Below are 23,479 nucleotides of genomic sequence, written 5' to 3' on the forward strand. Positions count from 1 at the left end.
AGCTATGCTACAACTTTGTATAGCTATAGGAGCCACCTGCGTATCTCCTGAGACTTGGCGCTATGCTGTTGGCCAATTTTTCTATTGCAAATAGTCTTTTCTCTGACGCCTCTTTGGGGGACACCGGACCATGGGTGTTATGCTGCCTATCCATAGGAGGACACTAAATAGATGCAAAAAGCATTAGCTCCTCCTCTGCAGTATACACCCCCTGGCCGGGCCAGGCAACCTCAGTTTTTAGCTTAGTGTCTGTAGGAGGCACATCCTTTCAAGGTTTTATTTTTTGAGGGCGACGGTTTCCCTTAGGGACCGATCTCCCAATACCATCAACGGGCGGGAATGCGGAGTGTTGCCTCCACGTACCCCCTCCTGCGACGCTGGATCCTGGGCTGCCTTTTACTGGACGACGGGTCCCACAGACACCGCTTTTCCACAGCCCAGGGCAGAGGCACAATTCCTCAGCCCCTCTTTGCAGGCTCTGAGTTGATACATTGCACCTGTGTGGCCGGACACAGCAGGCTGACTCTGCTATTCCACTGCCTGGACTGAGGCAGTATTAAGGTGAGATCCCCCCCTGACTCGTTTCCCAGACAAAGGGAGAAAGACTGAGCAGGGAAGGCTCCCAGGACTGCTGAATTTACAGTCTTTATTCCCACCATAGCTGCGTGCTGGCTGGAGGAGGGGAAACTCCCTTGCTGATTGCAGGGAATCCTGCAGAGATAATCTAATGGTGACGGGGGGAGGGCTCCCAGGGCTCATAAACTCAGTGTTTATTCTCTCTAGCTGCGTGCTGGCTGGAGGAGGGGGGAGTCCCTTGCTGATTGCAGGGACTCCTGCAGAGATAATCTACTGGTAGCTGTGTGCTGACTGGAGGGAGGGTGAGAAAAACTGTCAGAGGCTCCCTTCCCGCCGTTTTTTTACTGCCGACAGCAGGGGGGGCAAACTGACTTCTTCTTGGCACTCTTTTAGCGTTAAGCCCCCCCCCCCCCCCGTGGGCCGCGATAAGCCCCGCCCCCCTTCCCCCGGAAACCGCGCGAAGATCTCCACAGAGACTCCTTCCTGAGGACGCAGGGCCATCGGCTGATTCTGGTGAGGTACACCGAAGCAAATACAATCCTTGCTTCCCACTGCTTCACTTGTAGCTCTGCAGATCATTGCTGCCCCTCCTGGCATACTCCTGTGCCCCTTTAGCCCCTCACCCTTCTGGGCCCCTGGACGGAACGCAGCCTGAGGATACCCCTATGGAGGATTCTTCTGAGGTAATCCGGTCCCATGCTTCACCGGTTGCAGGGATCAGGAAAACCGCACACGGCAGGGTGTCCCCAGCACTCTCTCATGGCCCCCATGGCTCTCCCTCGGGAGCACACAGGGCAGGCTCTCCCATATGCTCCACGGCTTCTGAAGAGCTGGAGGAGGGAGAATGCTGTTTGTACCAAGATGATTCCTTGGTTTCAACCTCCCCAGATGATCAAACTGCAATAGACTCCCTTATACCAGCAATCAACCAAACTCTGCATGTGGAGGATCCCCCATCCACTACCACTGACCATGCGGTCTCCTTTAAGAGGGCAAGGAAACCCCAAAAGGTTTTCGCTGATCACCCAGTGTTTCAGGATATCCTCACAAAGCAAAGGGAGAAGCCTGACAGGCGCTTCGGTAACTGAAAACTCATGGAGTCCCGGTACCCTTTTGCCTCACCTGCCCCTAAGGGCTGGGCCGATCCGCCCTCGGTCGACCCCCCCCCCCCCGGTTTCCCGCCTTACCACAAAGACGCTCCTGTCTTTACCCGTTGGTTCCTCCATCAAGGACCCGACAGACAGACAGGTGGAGCACCTCGCCCGCTCTGCTTTTGAGGCTGCGGGTTCCTCCCTCTCGCCCTCCTTTGCCTCTGTGTGGGTCGCAAAGGCGATCTCGGTCTGGGCAGAATCCCTTAACACTTCGCTTGAGGAATCCCAGTTCACTCATACCTTCACAGAGGTAACAGCTCCAATTGCTGCTGCGGTGGAGTACCTCATGCAGGCCTCCATGGACGCTGCTACCTGCGCAGCGTTTGCCGCCTCAAATACCATAGCCATCCGTAGAGCTCTCTGGCTCCGACAATGGCGAGCGGACTCTGCCTCCAAGAAGTCTCTCACAGGCCTTCCTTTTTTTCCAGACCGATTGTTTGGCGAACGTCTGGACAAGGTCATTTCTGACGCCATGGGAGGAAAGAGTACCTCCCTCCCCCAGCTGAAGTCCAGGACATCCTTCACCAGACGTCCACAGTCCTCGTTCCGCTCCTTTCGGAACTCATTTGGTTGGTCGACATCCCGTGCTGCCCCGCCACCAGCCGCGGACTACGCAGGGACCGACCTTCTCTGCTCTCCCCGAAACCCACTTTGTCATGGCAGTCTAGACCGAAACAGTCCAGGACTAAAGAGACTCGGCCACGACGTTTTCCCCCCTCATGACTCCTTCGGCGCCCCGGAAGACACACTCATTGTAGGAGGTCGACTGCGGCTCTTTCAACACATCTGGGCTGCCGCCTCAGACGACAGATGGGTACGAGACCTTGTGTCTTCCGGTTACCACATAGAATTTACCCCCCCGAGTCGGTTCTTTCTCTCAAACCCCCCAAAGACTCGAAAACGATGCAAAGCTTTTTTCTCAGCAATCCACTCGCTCCAAACAGCAGGAGTGATAATACCTGTCCCAGACGAAGAGAAGTTCGGGGTTTTTATTCCAACCTCTTTGTGGTCCCCAAAACGGATGGGTCAATTCGACCCATTCTGGACCTCAAACACCTAAACAAACATGTGCACGTACGGAGCTTCAGAATGGAGTCCCTAAGGTCCATTATTGCATCCATGGTCGAAGGGGAATTCCTCGCCTCCATAGACATCAAGGACGCGTACCTTCACATTCCCATTGCCCCAGATCACCAAAAGTTCCTCCGCTTCGCAGTTCAGGACTCCCACTTTCAATTCGTAGCTCTACCCTTCGGCCTTGCCACCGCACCAAGGGTCTTCACCAAAGTCATGGCGGCCGCCATAAGCGTCCTTCACGCCAGGGGAGTAGTCGTTCTCCCTTACTTGGACGACCTCCTCATCAAGGCCCCCTCCTTCCGCGACTGCTCAACCAGCGTACAGATCACTGTGGACACCCTATCCCGCTTAGGGTGGCTAGTGAATCTAGACAAATCATCCCCAATCCCATCACGATCCATCACCTTCCCGAGCATGTCCCTGGACACCCATTGGGGCTTGATCTTTCTCCCTCAGGACAAGGCGATCGCTCTTCAGCGAGCGGTACGCTGCCTTCTACGTCCTCCGTCTCGCTCCATTCGATTCAGCATGAAAGTGCTCGGCAGGATGGTGGCAGCTATGGAAGCAGTACCCTTTGCTCAACTGCACCTCCGCCCACTGCAGCTAGCCCTTCTAGCGGCCTGGGACAAGAGCCCCTTCTCCCTGGACAGACATCTTCACCTGACGCCTTCAGTCAGGTACGCACTCCGCTGGTGGCTTCGGTCCTCATCCCTATCGAAGGGGAGATCTTTTCTCCCAGTGAACTGGCTGGTCCTGACCACAGACGCCAGCCTCCTAGGCTGGGGAGCAGTGTACCGGCACCACACTGCTCAAGGACGTTGGACGCCCCAGGAGTCTTCCCTACCCATAAACATCCTGGAACGCCGCGCGATCTTCCTCGCGCTCAGAGCGTTCTGCCCTCTGCTAGCGGGTCGTCAGATTCGAGTCCAATCGGACAATGTGACAGCTGTAGCCTATATCAATCGGCAGGGGGGCACCCGCAGCAAAGCGACTTATCTCGAGGCCCACAAGATCCTCAGCTGGGCCGAATCGACGGGATCAGTGATATCAGCAGTACACATACTGGGGGTAGAGAACTGGGCAGCAGACTTTCTAAGTCGCCAAGGCCTGGTCTGCCGGAGAATGGTGTCTCCACTAGTGATGGGTAGTTCGTGAGTGAGTAGTTCAAAATGAACTAATCTTCAGAGTGAATTAGTTAATCTAGTTCACCATCCTGACAGAGATTAGTTCATTATGAACTAAACAGCAAGTGGGAGGAGACAGAGAGTGATCCTCATACAGCTCCAGGAGGCTCCTGATCTCACACTTGAAGGTAGTAAAACACTAGCACACATCAAATACAAATATAATAGTAATAATAATATTAATAAAAACTGAAATTGCACAGTAGACACACAGCTCATATGTGTGTAAGAGAGAGAGTTTCTGTGTGTGGGTCATGCCCCTCACCTGTCTGTGTGATAGGATCAGCCTCCTGTAGAGGATCAGCCTCCTGTAGAGGATCAGCCTCCTGTAGTCTAGAAGATCAGTCTTGCTAAAAACTTTACCACTGGCTCATGTTCTGTTTTCAAAATGGTGAATGCTGACCTGCTTCTCAGCTCCCTCATACACATTCATTATGGGTCAGTACTCTACACTACCACAGGGGGCACTGCTGGGCTCAGTGAGATGCATCATATTGAGCTAGACTCTCCTGATTCATTCTCAATAGAACATTTAGTTCAGCAGCTCATATAGTTCTAGTTCACAGGTCACATGATGCATTTCCTGTCAGCTCCTCCAGAGAAATACTGAACTAAATGAACTCATCTTTTGAACTAAACAGCAGTCGGAGGAGACAGAGATCCTCTACAGCTCAAGGAGGCTCCTGCTCTCACACTGGCTCTTTATAGCCCCTGATGCTGGAAAAGGAGGTAGTAAAACACTAGATCACACATCAAATACAAATATAATAGTAATAATAATATTAATAAAAACTGAAATTGCACAGTAGACGGACACAGCTCATATGTGTGTATGAGAGAGAGTTTTTGTGTGTGTTTCATGCCCCTCACCCGTCTGTGTGATAGGATCACCCTCCTGTAGAGGATCAGCCTCCTGTAGTCTAGATCAGTCTTGCTAAAATCTTTACCACTGGCTCCTGTTCTGTTCTCAAAATGGTGGCTGCTGAACTGCTTCTCAGCTCCCTCATACACATTCATTATGAGTCAGTACTCTACACTACCACAGGGGGCGCTGCTGGGCTCAGTGAGATGCATCAGACTGAACTAGGCCGTCCTGATTCATTCTCAGTAGAACATTTAGTTCAGCAGTTCATATAGTTCATTTAGTTCACAGGTCACATGATGCATTTCCTGTCAGCTCATAGGACAGGGTGGAGAGAAATACTGAACTAAATGAGCTAATCTTTTGAACTAATCTTTCTTTATCGTTCCTATGGGAGACCCAGACATTGGTTTATAGCTTCTGCCTCCGGAAGACACACAAAGTACTACACTAAAAAGTGTAGCTCCTCCCTCTGAGCATATACACCCCCTGGATAACCAGATCTAGCCAGTTCATTGCTTTGTGTTCAGGAGGCATACATCCACACATGCATTCTCATCTGATTTTTCATTTTTGGAACGTTTTTGAAGAAAAGCGGGTCCAAGCCTGGACTCCCGGCATGTCCCTTCTCACCCCACTGTGTCGGCGGTGCTGTTAAGGTTGATTTACAAGGCTGGAGCCTTACATGCCGCGCTCCTTCACCATCCCTCGGGCTCTGGCTTGAAGTGGGAGCCAGCACGGTTCTCCTTTCTTTGCAGGAGACCGGTCTCCATCCGCAGCCCTTCAGGATCCTGCTGGACGGAGCACTCATCCCCAGGGACTTGGAACCCTGCGTCTCAGCAAGCTAAGTACCTGAGACGTTTATATTCGGGGGGTCCCGGTACTTTATTATGGTGGGAGAGAGTGTGCTGGGTAGCTTTTGTGACATTTCCGGCCGGTTCTCTGGCTGTCGCCTGAGAACCGCGCCGATGGTGCCTGCGCGCCTGCCGCATCGCTTAAATTTAGGCCCCGGCTTCGCCGGAGGCCTACTTTCGATTTCTCTGCCCTCGCATGTCAATCATGCAGAGGGACAGTGCGGCTCCGCCCAGCGGCCGTTCGGCACAGGGGAAGGACACTCCTCTCTGAGTACATGTCCCCTCCCCTGTAAATCTCCTTGGCCCTCCAGATCCCGCTCTCAGAGCAGGTCCCGCCCCCTCTCCTCGCTCCGGCGCCATTTTCTCAGCGTTTTTCTCTGGATCAGCGCTGGCTGCAGCATCCTTGCTAAGCTGCTTGGGGGTCCGGGCTGTGGGATCTGGAGGGCACACAAACGGTCTGGTAAGCCACAACCTCCGGTTGTGGACCTTCTTATATACTCTCTGGGGGTCATTCTGGCTCAGAGCCCCCACTTCAGCAGCATGTCTCACACGAGGAGCAAGGCTGCAAGGCTGTACTCAATATGCACTGCATGTAAGCTCGTGCTGCCTGAACCGAGCACATATCCACATTGTGATGCCTGCTCTAACCTGACAATGCCTCAGCCTGGAATCGCACCCACAGTGGTCCCTCCGGCTGCTCCGGCTCCGGTGGCTGAACCCCCGGCTTGGGTAGAATCCTTCTCTAGGTCAATCTCCCAGTCTTTTGCCGACTCCATGGGACAGCTGTCCCGGACTTTGCTGAACATGCATCAGCCCCCTTCTCAGGGTGCCTCTGCTGCTAGGGCTCTCTCAGCAGAGCTCACAGAGGATTCTTCATCTGGTCCCAGACCCCGTCCTCCTGAAAGGAGACGCAGGGTCCCCTCTCCTTCCTCGCCCCGCGGCTCTGATTCACGAGCTGACTCGCAGGACGAGGAGGATGCCTTTACTGGGGGCTCGGACGCTACCTCCATGTGCCCGATTGATCTGTCCGAAAGTGACGCAGATGTTAGTGATTTGATTGCGTCCATTAATTCTGTACTGGACCTCAATCCGCCAGTATCAGAGGAGCAACCCTCTCTGGCAGAAAAGCACCAGTTTACCTTGTCTAAGAGGACAAGGAGTGTGTTCTTTAACCACTCCAGTTTTCAGGCCACTGTGACCAAGCCTAGGGCCTGTCCTGACAAACGCTTCCCAAAGCGTGGTTCTGATGACCGTTTTCCCTTTCCACCTGAGGTGGTCAAGGAGTGGGCTCATTCACCAAAGGTAGACCCTCCGGTGTCTAGACTCTCAGCCCGGACCGTTGTATCAGTGGCTGATGGCACCTCTCTTAAGGATTCCACTGACCGCCAGGTTGACCTTCTGGCCAAATCTGTATATGAGGCGGCTGGGGCCTCGTTCTCCCCATCTTTTGCAGCAGTGTGGGCTCAAGGCCATCTCTGCTTCTCTAGAGGAGATGCATTCCCTCACCAGGGAATCTATGCCCGAAATGGTTGCCTTAACTTCCCAAGCTTCAGCTTTTTCATCCTATGCCATGTCTGCCATGCTGGAGGCTTCTCACCGCACTGCGGTGGCTTCGGCTAATTCCCTCGCTATCCGCAGGATCTTGTGGCTTCGAGAGTGGAAGGCAGATGCTTCTTCTAAGAAGTACCTTGCTGGGCTCCCTTTTGCTGGATCCAGGCTATTCGGTGAACAACTGGATGAAATTATTAAGGAAGCTACTGGCGGGAAGAGTACTTCCATGCCACAAACTAAAACCAGGAAACCTGCCCAGGGTAGGAACCAGTCGAGGTTTCGTTCCTTTCGTTCCTCCAACTGGTCATCCTCTAAGCCCTCGGCCTCGTCCACTAACTCAGCCAAGGACCAAAAACCCAACTGGCACACAAAGGCGCGTCCACAAAAGACCGCAGGAGCTGCTGCCACTAAGGCAGCCTCCTCTTGACTATCTGGCCGCGCCAGCAACGTCCTTAGTCGGTCGCAGGCTCTCCCACTTTGGCGACGTGTGGTTTCAACACGTCTCCGATCAGTGGGTGCGGGATATCCTCTCCCACGACTACAGGATAGAATTCTCTTCCAGCCCGCCAAACAGATTTTTTCTGTCAACTCCCCCCTGCTCAAAGGCCGCCGCCTTCTCTCAGGCCGTGGCATCCTTGCAGGCCAACGGAGTAATTGTACCGGTTCCCGCCCGGGAACGGTTCAGAGGTTTCTACTCAAATCTCTTCCTAGTCCCCAAGAAGGGACGGTTCCTTCCGGCCCATCCTGGATCTCAAGCTTCTCAACAAGCATGTTCAGGTGCGGCATTTTCGCATGGAATCTCTGCGATCAGTCATTGCCTCAATGACCCAAGGAGATTTCCTGGCATCCATCGACATCAGAGCTGCCTATCTGCATGTGCCAATTGCAGTTTCACACCAGCGTTGGCTACGTTTTGCAATCGGAGAGGAACACTTCCAATTCGTGGCTCTCCCCTTCGGGTTAGCCACGGCCCCTCGAGTATTCACCAAGGTCATGGCAGCAGTGGTTGCGGTTCTGCACCTCCAGGGGTTGGCAGTGATTCCTTACCTGGACGACCTTCTAGTCAAGGCTTCATCCAGCGCAGACTGTCAGCGGAGTGTCTCGCATACTCTCGCCACTCTAACCCAATTCGGGTGGCTTGTCAATCTGCCCAAATCCACTCTGACTCCGACCCAGAGGCTCACGTACCTAGGGATGCAGTTCGAGACTCTGCCGGCACTTGTGAAGCTGCCCTTAGTCAAACAGCAGTCCCTCCAACTGGCGGTGCGCTCTCTGCTGAGGCCCCGCCGTCATTCCATCAGGCACCTGATGCAGGTGCTGGGTCAGATGGTGGCGTCAATGGAGGCTGTTCCCTTTGCCCAGTTCCATCTGCGTCCTCTGCAGCTGGACATTCTCCGCTGTTGGGACAAGCGGACTTCCTCCTTGCACAGGTTAGTGGCTCTGTCGCCACAGACCAGGGGCTCCCTTCAGTGGTGGCTTCGGCCCCTCTCTCTGTCTCAGGGACGCTCCTTCCTGGCCCCGTCCTGGGTGATCCTCACCACGGATGCCAGTCTATCCGGCTGGGGAGCGGTATGTCTCCACCACCGAGCACAGGGCACTTGGACTCCGTCCGAGTTAGCCCTCTCGATCAATGTGCTGGAAACCAGAGCTGTGCTTCTGGCTCTCCTAGCCTTTCACCACCTTTTGGCGGGCAAGCACATCCGAGTCCAGTCAGACAACGCGACAGCGGTTGCCTACATCAATCAAGGCGGGACACGCAGCCGCCTGGCAATGTTGGAGGTTCAACGCATCCTTCAATGGACGGAGGACTCCAAGTCCACCATATCCGCAGTCCACATCCCAGGCGTGGAAAACTGGGAAGCAGATTATCTCAGCCGTCAAACCGTGGACAGTGGCGAGTGGTCCCTGCATCCGGCAGTGTTTCGGTCAATCTGCCGCAAGTGGGGCACTCCGGAAGTGGATCTAATGGCATCCCGGCACAACAACAAGGTTCCGGTTTACGTGGCTCGTTCCCACGATCCTCAGGCCCTTTCAGCGGACGCTCTGGTTCAAGATTGGTCCCAGTTTCGTCTGTCCTACGGGTTTCCCCCTCTAGCTCTCTTGCCCAGAGTTCTGCGCAAGATCAGAATGGAGGGCCGTCGGGTCATCCTCATTGCACCGGACTGGCCCAGGCGAGCTTGGTACCCAGACCTGCTCCATCTTTCCGTAGAGGTGCCGTGGCATCTTCCGGACCGTCCAGACCTTCTCTCACAAGGTCCGTTTTTCCGCCAGAATTCTGCGGCTCTCAGATTGACGGCGTGGCTCTTGAGTCCTGGATCTTGACGGCTTCTGGTATTCCTACTGAAGTCATCTCCACTATGACTCGGGCTCGGAAGTCTTCCTCGGCCAAAATCTATCACAGGACCTGGAGAATTTTCCTGTCCTGGTGTTGCTCTTCCGGCCATGCTCCTTGGCCTTTTTCCTTGCCGACCCTCCTGTCCTTTCTACAGTCCGGTCTGCAGCTAGGACTATCCCTCAATTCCCTCAAGGGACAAGTCTCGGCTCTGTCAGTGCTGTTCCAGCGGCGTATCGCCCGGCTGGCTCAGGTGCGCACCTTCATGCAGGGCGCGTCTCACATCATTCCGCCTTACCGGCGGACCTTGGATCCCTGGGACCTCAATCTGGTCCTCACGGCCTTGCAGAAACCCCCCTTTGAGCCCCTTAGGGAGGTCTCTTTGTCTCGTCTTTCACAGAAAGTGGTCTTTCTAGTGGCCATAACTTCCCTCAGGAGAGTCTCTGATTTGGCTGCGCTCTCTTCGGAGTCACCTTTTTTGGTTTTTCATCAAGACAAGGTGGTTCTCCGTCCGACTCAGGATTTTCTCCCTAAGGTGGTTTCTCCTTTCCACCTTAACCAGGACATTTCCCTGCCTTCCTTTTGTCCGGCTCCTGTTCATCGCTTTGAAAAAGCGTTGCATACTCTGGATCTGGTGCGGGCGCTCCGGATCTATGTGTCTCGCACCGCTGTTCTTAGGCGGTGCACCTCTCTTTTTGTGCTAACCACAGGTCGGCGTAAGGGCCTCTCGGCTTCTAAGCCGACCTTAGCTCGTTGGATTAGGTCGGCCATATCCGATGCCTACCAGTGTACTCGGGTGCCTCCCCCGCCGGGGATCAAGGCATACTCGACCAGAGCTGTCGGTGCCTCTTGGGCTTTCAGGCACCAGGCTACGGCTCAGCAGGTCTGTCAGGCTGCCACTTGGACTAGCCTGCATACCTTTTCAAAGCACTACCAAGTGCATGCTCATGCTTCGGCAGATGCGAGCTTGGGCAGACGCATCCTTCAGGCGGCTGTCGCCCATTTGTGAAGTTAGGCTCCGCCTACTTCTCAGTTTTCTGTTTATTCCCACCCATGGACTGCTTTGAGACGTCCCAATGTCTGGGTCTCCCATAGGAACGATAAAGAAAAAGAGAATTTTGTTTACTTACCGTAAATTCTTTTTCTTATAGTTCCGTATTGGGAGACTCAGCACCCTCCCTGTTGCCTGTTGGCAGTTTCTTGTTCCGCGTGTTATCACCGGCTGTTGTTGTAGACAGAGGCTCCGGTTGTTCCGGTTCTTGCTTTGTCTTTACTTGTGGGTGGCTATTCTCCTTCAGCTTTTGCACTAAACTGGCTAGATCTGGTTATCCAGGGGGTGTATATGCTCAGAGGGAGGAGCTACACTTTTTAGTGTAGTACTTTGGGTGGATAGCTTCTGCCTCCGGAGGACACACAATGTCTGGGTCTCCCAATACGGAACTGTAAGAAAAAGAATTTATGGTAAGTAAACAAAATTCTTTTTTTCAGTGAACTAGATCATGGTGAACTAATCACCAAAATGAACTATATTTCCCATCACTAGTCTCCACCCAGATGTGTTCTACACATCTGCACTCGCAGGGGCACACCAGACGTAGACCTAATGGCCTCAAGATTGAATGCAAAGGTACCCGCGTCCATCGGCGCGGATGCTCTAGTCTGCTCCTGGCACCACTTCCGCCTGCCTTACATATTTCCACCTCTACCCCTGCTGCCGCGGGTAATCACGAAGATCAAGGCAGAGGGAGTCCCGGTGATACTAATAGCACCGGACTTGCCCAGGCGCGCCTGGTACGCAGAATTAGTACAAATGCTCACAGACGCACCGTGGCGCCTTCCAGACATCCCAGACTTGCTGACCCAAGGGCCCATTTCCCATCAGAACTCCAGAGCCCTGAAGCTGACTGCATGGCCATTGAGACCTGGGTATTAACAAGAGCGGGATTCTCCCCCGCGGTTATTTCCACCATGATCAGCGCCCGAAAGCCTGCTTCATTTCGGATTTACCACCGTACGTGGAAAATCTTGCTTTCATGGTGCAGGGTAACTAACGTCCGGCCTATGCCTCTGGCCATCCCCAGAATTCTCGACTTTCTACAGTCTGGCTTGCAAGCGGGGTTGGCTCTCAGTTCCCTTAAAGGGCAGGTCTCAGCGCTCTCAATCTTCTACCAATGCCGCCTGGCTCAAAAACCGCAAGTCAAGACCTTCCTCCAGGGCGTTTCCCATCTAGTTCCCCCGTACAAACGGCCGCTGGAACCATGGGACCTCAACCTCGTTCTGGATGGTCTCCAGAGGTCTCCTTTTGAACCCCCTCAAGGAATCTTCCCTTGCTCTTCTGTCCTGGAAGGTAACATTCCTGGTGGCAATTACGTCCATCAGACGGGTTTCGGAGCTAGCAGCACTCTCTTGCCGCAAGCCTTTTCTGATCTTTCACCAGGATAAGGTGGTTCTGCGCCCCCTTCCGGATTTCTTTCCAAAGGTTCTTACCCAGTTTCATTTGAACGAGGACATTGTTCTGCATTCCTTATGTCCACACCCAGTTCATAGGGTGGAAAGGTCTCTGCATTCGTTAGACCTCGTCAGAGCTCTCAGATATTACATATCCAGGACAGCCCCCTTTAGGAAAACAGACACTTTGTTCGTCATTCCTGAGGGGCCTAAGAAGGGACAGGCAGCTTCAAAGGCGACTCTGCCTCGCTGGATTCGCTCTGCGATCCAGGAAGTCTACCGCTGGCAATTCAAGCCCATTCCTAGTGGGCTGCGGTCTCATTCCACGCGAGCAGTTGGCGCTTCGTGGGCCATTCAGCATCAGGCTTCAGTGGAACAGGTGTGTAAGGCTGCGACCTGGTCTAGACTACATACGTTTCCAAAGCATTACAGAGTCCATACCCAGGTTTCAACTGAGGCAAATCTGGGTAGGAAAATTCTGCAGTAGAGCACCTCTCTCAGTAGGTGCTCCAGGCTGTCTGGGACTGGTTCCTAGTCCTTGGGTTGTGTTGTCTTCTTTTGTTTCCCACCCATGGACTGCTTTAGGACGTCCCATGGTCCTGTGTCCCCCAATGAGGCGTCAGAGAAAAACGGATTTTTGTGTACTCACCGTAAAATCGTTTTCTCTTAGCCATCATTGGGGGACACAGCACCCACCCTGTTGCCCTGTTGGGCCTTGTTTCTCTCAGTACCTTATTTGGTTATGACTCTTCTTTTCTCATGTTCCTCTGTTGAGAAGTTTTTACTGGTTTTTCTCCTACTGCTTGTGTACTAAAACTGAGGTTGCCTGGCCCGGCCAGGGGGTGTATACTGCAGAGGAGGAGCTAATGCTTTTTGCATCTACTTAGTGTCCTCCTATGGATAGGCAGCATAACACCCATGGTCCTGTGTCCCCCAATGATGGCTAAGAGGAAACGATTTTACGGTGAGTACACAAAAATCCGTTTTTTGATAAGCCTGCTTGTGGACCTGCAAGTTCAGAGCGCACTGGTAATTATTTATCTTCCCCTAATTTGTGCGTCAGGGTCTCTTCTACCCTTCTTCACACTGACCTATTAATATGAGCTGTACTCATTCCTTAGCATGGGCATAACTATTAGGGTAGCAGGCCTCTGGGGGGCAGCATAAAGGGGAACCTACTTCATATTAGATTATTGATGATGTTGGAGGATGTAAAATCAAATACAGTTCACTGAGAGACAAAGGCAAGCAATGCACTGTCACCGCCCTGTATTATATACATGATCGCTGTATTGTGGTATGGTTATGTGCATTATTCTTTTGCTGTGATTTTTACGGTGTGCAATATTCTCTACCGACGTCACTGGCGGCATAATCTCTATACCAAGACATCACTATCTGCATTATGCTACTAATGTGACATCACTGTTTGCATGATTCTTATGCTTTAGCTTTACAGAGTTAATTATTCCTGTACTGGAACATTACTGTATGAATTATTTTTATGCTGCAATACAGCTATGTGCATTATTCTAGCATTGTGACATCACTGTGCGGATAATGCCCGTACGTTAATACATGAGCAAAATAATGCCCAATGCAAATTTAATGTTCTGAACTTTGTAATATGAAGTTGCGCTGGAGAAGTCGAGTCTCAAATTTTGCTATTCAGCCCCCCATGATCATGCTTCAGTATCTTGAAAATACATTGATACCCATGAATTTTTGCATATGTATTTTATTATTTATATATATATATATATATAATATATTGTTTTTTGTTTTCTTCACGCCACCCACATATTTTAATGTATTTTATTGGGCTATTATGTGATGTTCCAACACTAAGTGGGCAGCTTTTGTGCCGTGTAAAGGAAATGATGCTAAAATATTTAAAAAATTTTAATCTATATTTGGTGACCTGTATTTGTATTCCGCCCCCTGTAGTCTGATACTTGTAAATAAAATACGGGGTGACCATTGCTTCCAGAAGTCACATAATTAGTAAATTGAATCTACCTGAGTAATTTATTTTCAGTATAACTGCAGCTATTCTGTGAAGCCTTTTAGATGTTTGAGAACATTACAGATCAAATGGCATCATAAAAACCAAGGAGCACACCAGACAGGTCAGGGATAAAGTTGTGGAGAAGCGTAAAGAAGGGTTAGAGTATAAAAATATGGCTCAAGCTCTTAACTTGTCACTGAGCACTTTTCAATCCACCATCCAAAAATAAAAGGAGTATGGCACAACTGCAAACCTACCAAGACATGGCCGTCCACCTAAACTGATATCCTAAGCAAGGAGAGCACTAATTAGTGAAGCAGCGAAGAGGCCCATGGTCACTCTAGAGGAGCTGCAGAGATCCACAGCTCAGGTGGGAGAATCTGTCCACAGGACAACTATTAGTCATGTACTCCATAGATCTGGTCTTTAAAGGCAATAAGATATCCCACTTGTAGTGTGCAAAAAGCCATATAAGGGACACAGTGAGCATGTGGAAGAAGGTGCTCATCTCCAGCAAGGGGATTACCATTAACATAGTTTATTTTAATCAATAGATCTTGGAATAAGTTCCACATTTTGGATGTGGGGTGTTTTTTTGTTTTTTTTAGTTCCTGTGCGGAGATCTTATATATGTGCCCCTGATATGTGCTGTGTTTTGACCGTGTCTGAATGTACAGAGACATAGTCTGATCATACCACAGCTACTTGGGAAAGGGGGGAAAGCAAAAGTATAAATTACAGCACAGGATCATAGCTCATTCTTTTCTCTGACGCCTCATTGGGGGACACAGGACCATGGGTGTTATGCTGCCTATCCATAGGAGGACACTAAGTAGATGCAAAAGTATAGCTCCTCCTCTGCAGTATACACCCCCTGGCCGGACCAGGCAACCTCAGTTTTAGCTTAGTGTCTGTAGGAGGCACTTCCTTTCAAGGTTTGTTATTTTTTGAGGGCGACTGTTTCCCTTTGGGACCGATCTCCCACTACCATCAACGGGCGGGAACGTGGAGTGTCTCCTCCACGTACCCTCTCCTGCGACGCTGGATCCTAGGCTGGACGACGGATTCCACAGACACCGATTTTCCAAAGCCTAGGGTAGAGGCCTGTGCCCCTATAGCCTAATTCCTCAGCCCCTCTTTGCAGGCTCGGAGTTGAATATGGCACCGGTGTGACCGGACACAGCAAGCTGACTCTACTATTTTCACTGCCTGGACTGAAGCAGTGTTTTAAGGCGAGATCCTCCCTGACTGGTTTCCCAGACAAAGGGAGAAAAGATGGTGCAGGGAAGGCTCCCAGGACATTTACAGTATTTATTATGAGAAAGTCCCTTGCTGAGTGCAAGGAGGAGAGTCCCAAGGATCCTGCACACAGTGTTAATTCTTCTCTAGCTTCCTGGCTGGAGGAGGGGGGAAGTCACTCCTGTTTGCAGAAAGTCCTGCTGATAATTTTCCGGTGGCAAGGGGAGGGCCCAGGGCTCAGGGACTCACGCTGTTTATTTGCTCTGTTTATTTGCTCTAGCAGAAAAGCTGGCTGATAACCACCAGTGACAAGCTGTGTGCTGTCTGGAGGGAGAGGGAGGAAAACTATCAGAAGCTCCCTTCCCGCCGTTTTTTTACTACCCACAGCAGGGGGGGCAAACTGACTTCATCTTCGCGTTCTTTTAGCGCTAAGTCCCGCCCCCCGTGGCGATAAGCCCCACCCCCACCCCCCAGGAAAGCATGCGAAGATCTCCATAGAACTTAATCCTTCCTGAGGACTGGGCCATCGGCTGATTCTGGTGAGGTGCTTGCTTCACTTGTAGCTCTGCATATCATTGCTCCCCCTCCTGGCATACTCCTATTAGGGACATGCAGAATTCTAAGGGCACTAAGAGTGCTAAGGCCCACATAGTCTATTATTCAGCCTGCACTGCCTGCCACGCTGAGCTACCACGTAAACACACCTCTTCTCTCTGTGAGTCCTGTGCCCCTATAGCCCCCCAAGACCCCCCTGCCACCACCGCCGCAACAGTCAGCCCAGAGCCTAGGGCTCCCAGCCCACCGGAATGGGCACAGTTTCTGTCCCAATCCATGGAAAAACTGTCACAGAACCTGGTGCTGCCTATGCAATGTCGTCCTCCACACCCTTCTGGGTCCCTGGACGGAACGCAACCTGAGGATACCCCTATGGAGGATCCTTCTGAGGTAATCCGGGCACATGCTTCACCGGTTGCAGGGATCAGGAAAAGAGCACACGGCCGGGTGTCTCCAGCGGGCTCTCCCTCGGGAGCACACAGGGCAGGCTCTCCCACACTCTCCACGGCTTCTGAAGAGCTGGAGGAGGGAGAATGCTGTTTATACCAAGAGGATTCCTTGGTTTCACCCTCCCCAGATGATCAAACTGCAATAGACTCCCTTATAGCAGCAATCAACCAAACTCTGCACGTGGAGGATCCCCCATCCACTACCACTGACCATGCGGTCTCCTTTAAGAGGGCAAGGAAACCCCAAAAGGTTTTCGCTGATCACCCAGAGTTTCAGGATATCCTCACAAAGCAAAGGGAGAAGCCTGACAGGCGCTTCGGTAACCGAAAACTCATGGAGTCCCGGAACCCTTTTGCCTCACCTGTCCCTAAGGGCTGGGCCGATCCGCCCTCGGTCGACACCCCCCCCCCCTCGCGGTCTCCCGCCTTACCACAAAGACGCTCCTGTCTTTACCCGATGGTTCCTCCATCAAGGACCCGACAGACAGACAGGTGGAGCACCTCGCCCGCTCTGCTTTTGAGGCTGCGGGTTCCTCCCTCTCGCCCTCCTTTGCCACTGTGTGGGTCGCAAAGGCGATCTCGGTCTGGGCAGAATCCCTTAACACTTCGCTTGAGGAATCCCAGTTCACTCATACCTTCACAGAGGTAACAGCTCAAATTGCCGCTGCGGCAGAGTACCTCATGCAGGCCTCCATGGACGCTGCTACCTGCGCATCGTTTGCCGCCTCAAATACCATAGCCATCCGTAGAGCTCTCTGGCTCCGACAATGGCGAGCGGACTCTGCCTCCAAGAAGTCTCTCACGGGCCTTCCCTTTTTTCCAGACCGATTTTGTTTGGCGAACGTCTGGACAAGCTCATTTCTGATGCCACGGGAGGAAAGAGTACCTCCCTCCCCCAGCTGAAGTCCAGGACATCCTTCACCAGATGTTCACAGTCCTCGTTCCGCTCCTTTCGGAACTCATTTGGTTGGTCGACATCCCGTGCTGTTCCCGCCACCAGCCGCGGACTACGCAGGGACCGACCAACCTCAGCTCTCCCCGAAACCCACTTTGTCTTGGCAGCCTAGACCGAAACAGTCCAGGACTAGGGAGACTCTGCCACGACTTTTTTCCCCCCTCATGACTCCTTCGGCCCCCTGGAAGACACACTCATTGTAGGAGGTCGACTGCGGCTCCTTCAACACATCTGGGCTGCCGCCTCAGACGACAAATGGGTGCGAGACCTTGTGTCTTCCGTTTACCACATAGAATTTCGGACCCGACCCCCGAGTCAGTTCTTTCTCTCAAACCCCCCAAAGACTGCGGTGACTGTGGTGCCAATATTCAAAAAGGGGACAAAAACTGAGCCGGGAAATTCTAGGCCGGTAAGTTTAACCTCTACGGTTGGTAAAATCCTTGAGGGTTTCTTGAGAGATGCTATACTGGAGTATCTCAAGAAAAATAACCTTATGACAGAGTATCAACATGGGTTTATGAGGGATCGATCCTGTCAAACGAATTTGATCAGCTTCTATGAAGAGGTAAGTTCAAGCCTGGACCAGGGAAATGCAGTGGATGTTGTGTATATGGACTTTTCAAAAGCTTTTGATACGGTGCCACACAAAAGGTTGGTACATAAAATGAGAATAATGGGGATAGGGGAAAATATGTGTAACTGGGTTAAAAACTGGCTCAGTGATAGGAAACAAAGGGTGGTTATTAATGGTACGTACTCGGACTGGGTCTCAGTTCATAGTGGGGTACCACAGGGGTCAGTATTGGGCCCGCTTCTTTTCAACATATTTATAAATGACCTTGTTGGGGGCATGCGGAGTAGAATTTCAATATTTGCAGATGATACTAAACTCTGCAGGGTAATCAATACAGAGGAGGATAATTTTATATTACAGGGAGATTTATGTAAATTGGAGGATTGGGCTGAGAAGTGGCAATTGAAGTTTAATGTAGATAAATGCAAGGTCATGCACTTGGGTAGAGGAAATAACATTTATGATTATGTACTTAATTGTAGAACACTGGGTAAAACAGACACAGAAAAAGACTTGGGTGTATGGGTGGATGGTAAACTTCACTTTAGTGGACAGTGTCAGGCAACTGCTGCCGGGGCTAATAAAATAATGGGATGTATTAAAAGAGGTATAAGTGTTCATGAAAAAAATATATAGTTCTACCTCTGTACAAGTCACTAGTGCGACCGCACTTAGAATACTGTGTACAATTCTGGTCACCGATATATAAGAAGGACATAGCTGAACTGGAGAGGGTGCAGAGAAGAGCGACCAAGATTATTAGAGGAATGGGTGGGCTGCAATACCAAGACAGGTTATTAAACCTGGGGTTATTTAGTTTGGAAAAACGAAGGCTTAGGGGGGATCTAATCACAATGTATAAATATATGAGGGGACAGTACAGAGACCTTTCCAAAGATCTCTTTACACCTAGGCCTGCGACTGGAACACGGGGACATCCGCTACGTCTTGAGGAAAGAAGGTTTAATCATAATCACAGACGAGGATTCTTTACTGTACGAGCAGTGAGACTATGGAACTCTCTGCCGCATGATGTTGTAATGAGTGATTCACTACTAACATTTAAGCAGAGCCTGGACGCCTTTCTTGAAAAATTTAATATTACCAGTTATGTATATTAGATTTTATGACAGGGTATTGATCCAGGGAACTAGTCTGATTGCCGGATGTGGAGTCAGGAAGGAAATTTTTTCCCCATTGGAACTTGTTTGCCACATTGGGGTTTTTTTTGCCTTCCTCTGGATCAACAAGTTAGGCTACAGGTTGAACTAGATGGACTTAGAGTCTCCCTTCAACCTTAAAAACTATGAAACTATGAAACTCAAACGATGCAAAGCTTTTTTTTCTCAGCAATCCACTCGCTCCAAACAGCAGGAGTGATGATACCTGTCCCAGATGACGAGAAGTTCGGGGGTTTTTATTCCAACCTCTTTGTGGTCCCCAAAAAGGATGGGTCAGTTCGACCCATCCTGGACCTCAAACACCTAAACAAACAAACATGTGCACGTACAGAGATTCAGAATGGAGTCCCTAAGGTCTATTATTGCATCCATGGTCGAAGGGGAATTCCTCGCTTCCATAGACATCAAGGACGCGTACCTGCATATACCCATCGCCCCAGATCACCAAAAGTTCCTCCGCTTCGCAATTTAGGACTCCCAATTTCAATTCGTAGCTCTACCCTTCGGCCTTGCCACCGCACCAAGGGTCTTCACCAAAGTCATGGCGGCCGCCATGAGCGTCCTTCACGCCAGGGGAGTAGTCGTTCTCCCTTACTTGGACGACCTCCTCATCAAGGCCCCCTCCTTCCGCGACTGCTCAACCAGCGTACAGATCACTGTGGACACCCTATCCCGCTTAGGGTGGCTAGTGAATCTGGACAAATCATCCCCGATCCCATCACGATCCATCACCTTCCTGGGCATGTCCCTGGACACCCGTCGGGGCTTGATCCTTCTCCCTCAGGACAAGGCGATCGCTCTTCAACGAGCGGTACGCTGCCTTCTACGTCCTCCGTCTCGCTCCATTCGATTCAGCATGAAAGTGCTCGGCAGGATGGTGGCAGCTATGGAAGTAGTACCCTTTGCTCAACTGCCCTTCTAGCGGCCTGGGACAAGAGCCCCTTCTCCCTGGACAGACATCTTCACCTGACGCCTTCAGTCAGGTATGCACTCCGCTGGTGGCTTCGGTCCTCATCGCTATCGAAGGGGAGATCTTTTCTCCCAGTGAACTAGCTGGTCCTGACTACGGATGCCAGCCTCCTAGGCTGGGGAGCAGTGTACCGGCACCACACTGCTCAAGGACGTTGGATGCCCCAGGAGTCTTCCCTACCCATAAACATCCTGGAACTCCGCGCGATCTTCCTCGCGCTCAGAGCGTTCTGCCCTCTGCTAGCGGGTCATCCGATTCGAGTCGAATCGGACAATGTGACAGCTGTAGCCTATATCAATCGGTCGGGGGGCACCCGCAGCAAAGCGACTTATCTCGAGGCCCACAAGATCCTCAGCTGGGCCGAATCGTCGGGATCAGTGATATCAGCGGTACACATACCGGGGGTAGAGAACTGGGCAGCAGACTTTCTGAGTCGCCAAGGCCTGGCTGCCGGAGAATGGTCTCTCCACCCAGATGTGTTTCTACACATCTGCACTCGCTGGGGCACACCAGACGTGGACCTAATGGCCTCAAGGTTTAATGCAAAGGTACCCGCGTTCATAGCCAGGTCACGCGACCCACAGTCAATCGACGCGGATGCTCTAGTCTGCTCCTGGCACCAAATCCGCCTGCCTTACATATTTCCACCTCTACCCCTGCTGCCGCGGGTAATCGGGAAGATGAAGGCAGAGGGAGTCCCGGTGATACTAATAGCACCGGACTGGCCCAGGCGCGCCTGGTACGCCAAATTAGTACAAATGCTCACAGACTCACCGTGACGCCTTCCAGACATCCCAGACTTGCTGACCCAAGGGCCCATTTCCCATCAGAACTCCAGAGCCCTGAAGCTGACGGCATGGCCATTGAGACCTGGGTATTAACAACAGCGGGATTCTCCCCCGCGGTTATTGCCACCATGATCAGCGCCCGAAAGCCTGCTTCATCCCGCATTTACCACCGTACGTGGAAAATCTTCCTTTCATGGTGCAGGGAAACTAACGTCCAGCCTATGCCTCTGGCCATCCCCAGAATTCTCGACTTTCTACAGTCTGGCTTGCAAGCGGGGTTGGCTCTCAGTTCCCTTAAAGGGCAGGTCTCAGCGCTCTCAATCTTCTACCAATGCCACCTGGCTCAAAAACCGCAAGTCAAGACCTTCCTCCAGGGCGTTTCCCATCTAGTTCCCCCGTACAAACGGCCGCTGGAACCATGGGACCTCAACCTCGTTCTGGATGGTCTCCAGAGGTCTCCTTTTGAACCCCCTCAAGGAATCTTCCCTTGCTCTTCTGTCCTGGAAGGTAACATTCCTGGTGGCAATTACGTCCATCAGACGGGTTTCGGAGCTAGCAGCACTCTCTTGCAGCGAGCCTTTTCTGATCTTTCACCAGGACAAGGTGGTTCTGCGCCTCCTTCCGGATTTCCTTCCAAAGGTTCTTACCCAGTTTCATTTGAACGAGGACATTGTTCTGCCTTCCTTTTGTCCACACCCGGTTCATAGGGTGGAAAGGTCTCTGCATTCGTTAGACCTCGTCAGAGCTCTCAGATATTACATATCCAGGACAGCCCCCTTTAGGAAAACGGACTCTTTGTTCGTCATTCCTGAGGGGCCTAAGAAGCGACAGGCAGCTTCAAAGGCGACTCTGGCTCGCTGGATTCGCTCTGCGATCCAGGAAGTCTACCACTGGCAACTCAAGCCCATTCCTAGTAGGCTGCGGTCTCATTCCACGCGAGCAGTTGGCGCTTCGTGGGCCATTCGGCATCAGGCTTCAGTGGAACAGGTGTGTAAGGCTGCGACCTGGTCTAGCCTACATACGTTTTCAAAGCATTACAGAGTCCATACCCAGGTTTCAACTGAGGCAAATCTGGGTAGGAAAATTCTGCAAACTGCAGTAGAGCACCTCTCTCAGTAGGCGCTCCAGGCTGTCTGGGACTGGTTCCTAGTCCTTGGGTTATGTTGTCTTCTTTTGTTTCCCACCCATGGACTGCTTTAGGACGTCCCATGGTCCTGTGTCCCCCAATGAGGCGTCAGAGAAAAACGGATTTTTGTGTACTCACCGTAAAATCGTTTTCTCTGAGCCATCATTGGGGGACACAGCACCCACCCTGTTGCCCTGTTGGGCCTTGGTTCTCTCAGTACCTTATTTGGTTATGACTCTTCTTTTCTCATGTTCCTCTGTTGAGAAGTTTTTTTTTTTTACTGTTTTTTTCTCCTACTGCTTGTGTACTAAAACTGAGGTTGCCTGGCCCGGCCAGGGTGTGTATACTGCAGAGGAGGAGCTATGCTTTTGCATCTACTTAGTGTCCTCCTATTGATAGGCAGCATAACACCCATCGTCCTATGTCCCCCAATGATGGCTAAGAGAAAACGATTTTACGGTGAGTACACAAAAATCCGTTTTTTGTGAGTTAAAACATTTTTAAAAAACATGTTTTACCTCACACAAGGAATCTGCTCTGATCCTGTGCTGTACTATCTGTATACTCTTTTGCTTCTTCCCTAACCCAGGAGCTATGATCAGACTATATCTCTGTACAGTCAGACACGGCCATTACACAGTACACAGCAGGGGCACATATATAAGATTATCTCGGCACAAGAACATTTTTCTTAAACATCCAATTGTGGAATTTTCAATATTATTCCAAGATCTATTGATTTTAAAATGAACTTGACCATAAAGTTGTTTTTGGGAAAACCCCCTTTAAGTTTTGTGGATGCAACGTGAAAAAAGAGGTGTAAAAGTTCACAGGTATACTTTTTCAAGACACTGTATATATGGTCCAGTTGTAATGAAAATACTAAAAGCAGTGTCTCTAATGTGCTGTCTGTCTGATCCGCAGGTCACTATAGTGGAGAAGGCCGATAGCTCCAACGTGCTTCCCAGGCCATTGTCCATCAGTACTAAGGGGAAAATGACTTTTCTGTTCGCCAATCTTAAAGACAGGAACTTTCTAGTCCAGCGCATCTCAGATTTCCTGCAAAAGACCTCACTGCAAAGGGCTGGAGGAGACGGAGGTTGGGAGCAATGGACGGCCATGCGGAAAGGAAGCAGTGGGAATGGCGCATATGAGGTGAGGAGAGCTCTAATTATTACTATGAAAACTTTGTTATTAAACCTATATCTCACAATGCTATGCTGCAATGAGGAGAACAAGGAACATGGCAAGAATGAAACGTGCATAAGTGAGCTCCAGATGTACTGATTCGTTTTCCAGTTAATCGTTTCAAGATTGGACATTTATCAAGTCCTATTAAACAAGGAGTCTTTACTAATTATTTTTAACATCTCTTCCCGATAGATGCCAAAGCTTGATCCCAGCAGCCCCACTGGTGACGGACCTGGCAATTCTCAGAAAAGTAACAATACGGATGCTCCCACAGCCTGTCATGGGCTCCTGAAACTCTTCCCCAGAGAAACCACTGAAGAACAGGGTCCGAAATGGGTAATTAGATGTCTGTTCTGTTATCAAGCTATAAAGGACCCTTTTGTTTACAGTTCTTCATACTTCTATAAA

General features: G+C 51.1%; 1 protein-coding gene across 4 annotated transcripts in view; it reads left to right on the plus strand.

The window, feature by feature from the left end:
- TBC1D9B (TBC1 domain family member 9B) overlaps positions 1-23,479 on the plus strand; it is a 188,980-nt gene that overhangs the window by 48,801 nt on the left and 116,700 nt on the right. For all 4 annotated transcript variants that reach the window (XM_075344376.1, XM_075344377.1, XM_075344379.1 and 1 more), the window contains exons 7-8: positions 22,805-23,035; positions 23,264-23,407. In XM_075344376.1, coding sequence (XP_075200491.1) covers positions 22,805-23,035; positions 23,264-23,407 — 375 coding nt within the window. The remainder of the gene's footprint in view (positions 1-22,804; positions 23,036-23,263; positions 23,408-23,479) is intronic.

Source organism: Anomaloglossus baeobatrachus, chromosome 4 (assembly GCF_048569485.1).
Source record: "Anomaloglossus baeobatrachus isolate aAnoBae1 chromosome 4, aAnoBae1.hap1, whole genome shotgun sequence".
NCBI classification, from domain to species: Eukaryota; Metazoa; Chordata; class Amphibia; order Anura; family Aromobatidae; genus Anomaloglossus; species Anomaloglossus baeobatrachus.